The sequence below is a fragment of the Cygnus olor genome, chromosome 2 (assembly GCF_009769625.2).
Source record: "Cygnus olor isolate bCygOlo1 chromosome 2, bCygOlo1.pri.v2, whole genome shotgun sequence".
NCBI classification, from domain to species: Eukaryota; Metazoa; Chordata; class Aves; order Anseriformes; family Anatidae; genus Cygnus; species Cygnus olor.
The window spans coordinates 32665800-32674798 of record NC_049170.1 but is presented as its reverse complement, the minus strand read 5'-3'; the positions used below and the strand labels follow the sequence as shown (position 1 = coordinate 32674798).

The 8999-nt window shown below is 57.4% G+C and overlaps 1 protein-coding gene across 3 annotated transcripts; it reads left to right on the top strand.

The window, feature by feature from the left end:
* Positions 1 to 2261: 2261 nt before the first annotated feature.
* Positions 2262 to 4485, top strand: TWIST1 (twist family bHLH transcription factor 1). Of its 3 annotated transcripts, none has more exons than XM_040549384.1 (2): positions 2262 to 3222; positions 4123 to 4485. In XM_040549384.1, exon 1 carries the CDS (start codon positions 2616 to 2618, stop codon positions 3177 to 3179), a length of 564 nt encoding a protein of 187 aa, XP_040405318.1. In that variant the 5' UTR covers positions 2262 to 2615; the 3' UTR covers positions 3180 to 3222; positions 4123 to 4485. The 3 variants fall into 3 exon arrangements, with proteins under 3 accessions (XP_040405318.1, XP_040405319.1, XP_040405317.1); XM_040549385.1 differs by lacking the exon at positions 4123 to 4485 and adding an exon at positions 3333 to 3701; XM_040549383.1 differs by having other exon boundaries at positions 2264 to 3222; positions 3753 to 4485.
* Positions 4486 to 8999: the final 4514 nt, after the last annotated feature.

Here is an 8999-nt window from a genome sequence, read left to right as displayed (position 1 = left end):
AGGTGGTGTCCTGCATCCCACTCAAAGCTCAGCTGACCCAGCAAACCTTCAGGAGACACTGTCCTTCCTTTCAGACAAGGGATCTCTTCCACCAGTTTTGCCAATGTGGGGCTTCACTGTCCAGGCATGGTCTCAGCATCCTGTTCCCTGCAAGCTAACACGTACCTGAATTTGAGTTTGCACTGATGTTTTTTGTTGTAAGAAGAAGGGGAGAGAGAAGGAAGGAAGGAGGGAAGGAGGGAGGGAGGGAGGGAGGGAAGGGAGGAAGGGAGGAAGGGAGGAAGGGAGGAAGGGAGGAAGGGAGGAAGGGAGGAAGGGAGGAAGGGAGGAAGGGAGGAAGGAAGGAAGGAAGGAAGGAAGGAAGGAAGGAAGGAAGGAAGGAAGGAAGGAAGAGAACCCCAGAGCTGCCTGTGGATGCTCACCTTTGTTCTGTGATGCCACCACTCACATCCTGGAGGAGCACCGGGGCTCTGGGCACAGACAAAATTGTAGTGACCAGGAGATGGAGGAGAGGCAGCTCTTTTACCTTGTGAGGGGCAGGCATTGCCAGCACAAGGGAACCCCCGGAGCTTCCCGGGTAGGCGGTGGTGTCCAGGTGACAGCCAAGGCCTGTTGGTCGCAGCTCCCACAGCAAGGACAAGCCAGCCCAGCCTCAGGGAATCTGTGCCCACTCGCTGCGGCTCTGCGTGCCGCTGTGCTTGCCCTCGCACGCTGTTTTTCCTCCTGTTTCCCAAAAGAGCAGGGTTAGGGCGGCCCGCTATGTGCTCGCTTCTCCGGCTGAAAGAGCGGTGCAGGAGAGCTGCCCTCTGGGCAGCGGGGAGGCAGTCCCCTACCGCGCCGGGTGGCGCCGGGCGCTGCGGCGGGGAGCGGCGGGGACGGGGGCCATCGCCTGGGCCGAGCTGGGCCGAACCGGGCCAGGCCGGGCCCGCAGCCCCTCGGCGGCTCCTGCTCCGTGGTCCCGGCTCCTCACAGTGCCCGGGGGGCTCCGGAGGTCCCTGCCCGGAGCAGGCGGCTCTTTTCCCCCCTGAGCAGATGCCAGCGCTTTTCAAGAAGCCTCGTCTTTTTCTCACTTTTTTCGTCCCTGGGATTTCCCCCTCTGTTATTTCGTTCGCCCTCTCCTCCCTCCCACCCCAAAGGCACCAGCCCTGCCCGCCGTCCCCACGCCGGGGCTGCCCGGAGGAGCGGTGGCTGCAGGGCCGGCGCCGCAGGCGTGCGGTGCCCTGGGTAGGAGCAGCAGAAGTGCATCGCCCCTTTTATTGACGGCTGGCAATTTCTGCCTTTCTCTTCCAGGCTTTCCCCGTTTGAATCTGAGCTGCTGTTAAAAAGACACACCACCTGCTCGGGGCTGCTAGCGAGCGGGGACGGAGGCAGAAAGGCGGGGGATGGGGAGAAACAGCTTTGGCTACAAACACAGAAGATAATTAAAAATAAATAAGCTCGGTTCCCAGGAAGTGCCGGCCTCGGGTGCCTTCAGGGAGGGCAAACCGAAGCGTGCGGCCAGCGGGCACCGAGGGCGGGCAGAGAGGCTCTGCACACCCTCCCGTCCGCCGTGCCCGGCTGGGGCTGCAGGGATGCGGAGGCTCCCGGCTTTCTCTTTAAAGACGAGCTCGAGGACTAAGGCGTATGCACGAAGCCAGTGCTCAGTTCCCCCCCTGCTTCCACCTCTGAAGATGGCTTTCTCCGAGCGCAATCCTCCCGCCTGCCAGGACCAAGCTGTCCTGTTCCGTCTCCCCGGCCCAGAAACGTGCGGCTACCTCGGAAAGCCGGACCCCGGAGGGGCTCGGAGCCGGGAGCGTGGGGTGTGCGAGAGGGGGGCAGGATTAGGATGTGCCTGGATGCTTCCCCGCGGGTAATTTCCCCTTCCTCCCTCTCGCTGCAAGCCGTGCCCGCTGCGGCGGGGAAGTCCGAGAGATGCAGGCAGCCCCCGGCCACCCCGGGGCAGGCGACCCATCGGCCGCCCCCGCCACGGGGCGCACGGGCACCCCCCGTCACCCTCCCCTCCCCCCCCATCCCGGCCCCAGCACCACCCCAAAAACCGAGTGCGAACCGGGGGAGCCGGAGGGAGAAACCGCGGAGAGGGAAGCCGAGAAAGGGGCTGGGGTAAGGATGGATGTGTGTCGCGGGGGGGGGGGGGGGGGAGGCCAGATCATTTGTGAATGGCTTGAAAAAAATAATTGGGGGAGGGCGTGGAGGGGGGGAAGCGGAAACTTTCCTATAAAACTCAGCAAAAGTCCCTCCTCTCCACGTCAGGCCAATGACACTGCTGCCCCCAAACTTTCCGCCAGCAGGAGCTATAAGAACCTCCAAGTCTTCAACTTTCTCCCAATCCCAGACACCTCGAAGCGACTCCAAGGAGGGATCGGGAGGGATTTTTTGATTTTTTTAAATTTTTTTGGTTGGCGTGTTTTTTTTTGTTTGTTTTTTTTTTTTTCTCTTGGATCCCGATGCCATCCCCCCTCCCCCCAAAGTGAGGTCCTCCCTCCCTCCCTCCTCCTCCTTCTCCTCGCAGGCCAGCGAAGCAGCCGACCAAGGGGGAGCTGGCGGGTTAGGTGCCCCCCTCTCCTCCCTGCCCTCCCCCCCCTTCCCGGCCCGCTTCTCGCGTCTCCCCCCCAGAGATGATGCAGCAGGACGAGTCGAACTCGCCAGTCTCCCCCGCCGACGACAGCTTGAGCAACAGCGAAGAGGAGCCGGACCGGCAGCAGCTGCCCAACGCCAAGAGAGGGGGGCGCAAGCGGCGCTCCAGCCGCCGCAGCGCCGTCGGGGCCGCGGACGAGCCGTGCAGCCCGGCGCAAGGCAAGCGGGGCAAGAAGTGCGGGGCGGCCGGGGGCGGCGGGGGCGGCGGCGGCAGCAGCAGCGGCGGCGGCAGCCCCCAGTCGTACGAGGAGCTGCAGACCCAGCGGGTCATGGCCAACGTGCGGGAGCGGCAGCGCACGCAGTCGCTGAACGAGGCGTTCGCCGCCCTGCGGAAGATCATCCCCACGCTGCCCTCGGACAAGCTGAGCAAGATCCAGACCCTCAAGCTGGCGGCCAGGTACATCGACTTCCTCTACCAGGTCCTACAGAGCGACGAGCTGGACTCCAAGATGGCAAGCTGCAGCTATGTGGCCCACGAGCGGCTCAGCTACGCCTTCTCGGTGTGGAGGATGGAGGGCGCCTGGTCCATGTCCGCATCCCACTAGCAGGCGGCGTCCCCCACCCGCATCCCCCCAGCAGGAGCCCTAGGTAAGGCAGGGACCCTGAAAACAGGGGGATTTGGAGGGGGGGGGGGGGGGGGCTGCGCCGTGGGCCGGCCACGAGTGGCGAGATCTTGAACCTCCTCTCCTGGCTTCCAGGCCGGCTGGAAGCAGGGCCGCTGGAGCCGAGGAGATGCCCCCCGCAATCCCCAAGTCCCCCCACCCACCCGCGGCCCGTCCCCGGGGCGCTCCGCGGGGCCCACGCGTGTCGGGGCGCTGCCGGCGGGGGTGGGCTGCGGTCGAGGGTGTGGGGCCGGATGGGGCCGGCCTGGAGAGGTCCCTTCCCCACCAACTGCTGCGGACGGAGCCGGCGGGGCCTGCCGAGCCTCTTCTCGGCCCGTGTTTCGAAGGGAATCCGCGGCCCGGCTCCCCGGGAGTGTCACCCCGGCGGGGACACCCTCTTCGCCCTCCTTCTGCCGAGCACAGAGCGAGTGTTCACGGAGCCAGGCCGGCGGAGGTACTGCTGGGTCTGTCTTGCATGTCAGTAACGAGTTTTCCGCCCTCTCTGGGTTTTTGCAGATGACATTGTTCCCACAGAAGGAGAAAATGGACAATCTAGAGACTCTGAAGTTGGATACCTTTTTTGTTGTTGTTGTTGTTTGTTGTTCTTGTCTAAAAAAAAAAATTGTACCAAGGATTTCTTGGAAATTAGAAGAGCAATATCCAAATTGAAAGCAGGGCGTGGGGTGCACTTAAGGAAAGAGAAAGAGACAAGGGCTTTGGACAGTGACTGCACGTTGGGCGTCGGTACAATCCACACATCTCTGCATTCTGATAGAAGTCTGACTCGTTCGATTTTATTTTTTTTTAATTTTGACGAAGAATGTTGGAATTTATCTCCTTTTTTTTTTTATTTGCCTTTTTTTTTTTTTTTGCATGCATTCCCAAGAGGTCGTGCCTATGATCCACTGATAAAAAGAAATACATTATTGTGGACTTTCTTCATTCTTGAATGAAACCAACCAACCAACCAAAAATATCCCTGTAGAGATGAAAACTTTTTTTTTTTTTTTTTTTTTTTTTTTTAGGGGGGAATAAGCTGGGCTCAAGCTGTTATATACCCGGTTCCTAACTTTTTTATTATTATTATTTTTCCTCTGAGAAAAAAATAAACATTTTATTTATTTATTGATGACCCATGTTAAAATGCAAATAGATCCGGTGTCTAAATGCATTCCTATTTTTATGATTGTTTTGTAAATATCATTGTATATTATTTTTCTGCAATAAATAAATATGATTGAAATTTTAATAACCTTAAAGTTTGGTCTGTCTGAGAACTCGAGGTTGGAACTGGAGATAAATACCTGCTTGTTGAGCTGTAAAGACACCCAAGAGAGAGGGGGCACTAGTACAAACAAACCAGGCGAAAAACGCAAATAAACTCGCTACTGACAGACACAGGCACGTTATTTATTGAGACAGCTTTATTATTCTGCGCTGAGGTTCGCTGGACTTGGGGGCACGGTGTCCTCCCTCCTCTGTCCCTCTCTCCTGGCTGTCTGTCCGTCTCTCCTGGCTGTCTGTCCCTCTCGCCCTATACCCAACACGCCCATTGCTGAGGGAGCCGAGCTCCCCGGCCCCCGGCGTTTTTGCTGATAACCCTTAAGAAGAGGCATCAGTTTTAAACAGGGATTCGGCCAGCCACAGGCAAAGAGAGAGAAAGCGAGTCTGAAACAGGGAAGTGTCTAGCGAGTGGGGTTTTCCGGTGGAAGTGATGTTTGACTGCTCTGCTCTCCAGGGTTTTACATAATATATAGACCAGCGATCGCATATGCGTTGTGCGAAGCACGGAGGATACTCTAACCCGCCCTCTTCTCCTTTTCCACACGCAGGGCGCATGTTGCCTCTCTTTCTTCTCACCATACCTTCCGCGGGGTCCCAGCATGCGGCGAGACCCCCGTTGTAAGAGAAAGGAAACCTCCAGATCTGAGGGCTCGGGAGGAAGGTGAAAAGGGAAGTTGCTCCAACCAAAAAAAAAATAAATTCATAATAATAATAATAAAATCCCACCTCTGACCTTTAAACAGGACAGCTGATTCAGTTTCTGCTGTCACTTGCTCATCCCCTCTCTTCACAGCCCCTCCGTGCCGGCTCCCCGTGCCTCTTGACCCCCGCGCCTGCGAAGGCTCCGCGGGTGCACTGGGGCGCCAGGTCCCGGGGGCTGAGCAGAGTCCACGCGGTGCCAGGACCTCTGCCGCCGGACTTCAGCCAGTGTCTAGGGTAAATAGGATGGGGTGTTTTTGCAAAACAGAGCCTGTTTGCATAGCCCAGGTTGAGTTGACTTTATTGCCTGCGTGTTTTTGTTTCCATATCCCCATATTACCGCCTATTGCTGACATAACGGTATTATGAATTTAATATCGTGCATATTTTAGGCCAGTGCTCAATGTTTACAGTAGAGAGCCCGCAGCGCTTGTTTGCACTGCCGGATTAGCGAGGACTTGGAAATTGGTTGGGGACCCTGGTGGTCGCGGCCCTCCGCGCCGGAGAGGAGGGGAAGCGGAGCGAGCCCCCGGGGGGGCGCTGCCCTCCCCGCCGCCCCCGGCCCCCGCTGCCCCTCGCTCAGCGCCTCCCAAAAAACCCCGCTGAGCTGCGCCCCGGCTGCCGAGCAGGAGGTAATGCCTTGTCCGCGGGAATCCGGCTGCAGCAAGAGCAAGGGGCAGGGGGGAGCCGACTCCGGGTTTGGGGAATGCTAAGGGGTGGGCTGTTTTCGGTTGTTCCTTTCGGGGGGACAAATCGCACCGGGGAGAGGGGAGGATGGCTGCACGGCTTGGAGGGAAAGAGGTCGGGGAAGAAACGAGGTGAGCTGCTCGATGTTGAGGGGAAGGCGCGTTCTGGGGACGGGGATACCTGCGAAATATAACGGAGGAATCAAGTGCGTTTTAAAAGCCACGGGCCAAGCTCTGCTCGCCCTTCGAAGCGGGCCGAGAAATCCGGAGCAACTCCGCTTGGTGAACTCAAACCTGATTGACTCTGTTGCAACCAGCGCTTCTGGCTCAGCCTGTGCTCGCCCTCACCGGCCAGCTGAAACACCGGGGTGAGAAAAAGGCCCAGTTCCTGCCCGTGGGCCCCATGCGGGTCTCCCCGCCCCATCTCTGGGTCCCCCCACCCGGGTGACCGCGGGCGCCGCAGCCCTCCCCGAGCAGCCCCGCGGTCGCTGCACCTTCCCGGCTGCGAAACGCTACCTCGGCTTGATTAAAAAATCATAAAGAGGAGATAATCCTGATTTAAAAATACGAACGTGACCTTTCCGAGGTTGGGACTGGGCACTGCGGAGGCCCGGTGGTCCCAGGGCTTAAGCCAAAAGCGATTAAGTCAGAGTCGGGCTTACCGAAGGGAAAAAATATATGTATATTAATTTGTCTTCCGGGAATTTTAAACCCTCTTGCAATCAGAAAACGAACTCTGCCCGTGGAAGCCCTGATTGATTTTATTTCTTCCTCCGAGGCATCAGCCTGCCCCGGTTCCCCGCGGCTAATGAAACCCGCTCGGAGAAGAAACGCGGGACCAGGCAGCTCCTTCGCCGCCCCAACACGGCCCCGGCCGCTCCACCGGAGCCAGCGGACCCCAACCGCGGCCCTTGCGCGGGTGCGGAGCCCGGCGGAGCTCGGCGGAGCGGGGCCGCGGCGGGTGCTGGGCGCTGCGCATCCTGCGGGGCGGCGGGCGGGGGGCGCCGGCCGCGGGTCCTCGCACATTCCTCGGTTTGGCAGGGGCCGCCCCGCTGCTTTCTCCAGGCCGGTATCGGGTTCCTCCCAGGCGTATGATTTCACTTGAAGTCCTGCCCAGGAGCCCTTCAAAGTGCGCGCTTGTCCCCCTCTCGCATGATGTCAGGCGGTTTGCCCTGCATCTGTAATTTTAAGCAAAACAAACAAAACGCTCTGTGGGGAGGGTAGGGGAGAGGAGGGGGTGGGGGAGGAACGAAAATCACGGAAACGCCAGGGGAAGAGCCGGGGGAGAGGGGCTCACCTGCGGCGAGCACCTGCCGCCCGCGGCCGGCCACGGCGGGGTCGGCGCCCCCGGGAGCGGCTGCCGGGGAAGGGGCTCCTCTCCCGGAGCCAGAACTCCCCCGGAGCCCCCCGTTCGACTCCCCCCAGCTCGGGGGCTACCGCTGCCCCGCTCACACGGCGCTGCCTTCACCTGCCCCGCCGAAAATTGGCATCTTCGGGTGCTGGAGAGGGAGAGCACGGGCAGCCCCGCCGGGGGATCCGGGTGGCTAAGGCGCAAATCGAAGCGCAGGCACCCGCTCGCCACCGGGACTTGTTTTATTTGCTGCACAACATAACCTGCCCGCAGTAAACATGGCACAGGATGTATTTCACATTAACTTCTGCACCAGCTTCTTTCGGCTTCAGTCCACTTAATGTTCTTGGCAAATCAAAGCACGTGTCCTTTGAAGAAGGTGTGTAATTGGAGTTTAAGGCATGTATGGAATTCCCAGATGTCTATAAAATAAGAAGGAGCATTTGGCAGGTCACTTGAAGGTGGAGCAGGTTAAAATCACTTGTACAAAAGTCCCCCTTTTCTTTTTTTTAAAGCAAACAGCCGGCCATTTATAAAGACCAAGTGATCGAGATTGCGGGCTTTACAGAGCGGGGACAATAAAGCTCCGGAAACATAACGATGACGATAACACCCGTCTAAAAATGCGAAGCAAAACGCAAAACAAAAAGCATAACAAAACAAAATATTCAGGTCGGGAGAAACGCCGCCGTCCTCCCAGTAATGCCCGGTCTCTTCTCGTTTAGGAGCCTCCAGTCCCTGCTATTTAGGTAGCCTTCTTGCCAGGGGTAGCCGCTACGTCCCCGCTACTTTCATAAGGAGGTGGCATTAAATTTACAGGAACTTCAGGAAAATTCTCTTGTGCCCTGTATGGACACGGGCAACAGAGGACGCGTTTCACTCCAAAATTATCCTGACACGGAAACCAACACTACTTTCATGATAACAGTAGCAGTTTATAAGAGCTGAAATAATAACGGAATCGGGTTTGGACAATTAAGGGCTCATCATCTGGCTTTACCAGTGTTCGTGCAAAGTCTCAGCTCGAGCAAGACTGCGGCTTTACTTAGGGGCTGCTGCAAATCCTGCCCGCTGCAACGCAGAAATCCCGACGCGCAATGTTGCGGTGGGACAGGGACTGGCTGTGCCCTACAAATGCGGGGAAACCTGGAGCTGGGACAGGGAGGTGGGGGTGTGAGGATGCTCTCAGGAAGGGTCGGGGTCGCCCCCTCACGTTTGGGGTTGCTTTGTTCTGTTTGGGACGGACGAGGCAGAGTCCTTAAACAAGCAGTCAAAAGAGGAGCAATCCACACCGCCGCAGCCGTGGGGGAAAGGGGAGCTTCAGAGGGGAAGGGATTTTGGCATGTGAAAAGTTAAGCAGGTACCTGAAGGAGGTTTATTTTGACCAGATGTTAGAGCTTTTATGAAAATGTCACGTGAAGGGAACAGATGTACAACTTGCAAATGGAGCCCCGCCTCATAAATACTGGGAAGAGAAGGGCTCGCAGAAAATCAAGCATAAATCTCTCATGCCATTTTATATATGTGTATATTTATGCATATATGCAGAGTATGTGGGTTCTGTTTAGACCGACATTTTTAATTGCTTGTTTGTTTGGTGAAAAGGAAACGCACATGTTCGATCCTTCCTTCCTTCCTTCCTTCCTTCCTTCCTTCCTTCCTTCCTTCCTTCCTTCCTTCCTTCCTTTATCCTGCTCTTTCTTTCTTTCTTTCTTTTCTTTCTTTCTTTCTTTTTCTTTCTTT

Bases quoted from the DNA above. Each gene is read 5' to 3' on its own strand.
- TWIST1 (XM_040549384.1), top strand. From the start codon at position 2,616: ATGATGCAGCAGGACGAGTCGAACTCGCCAGTCTCCCCCGCCGACGAC.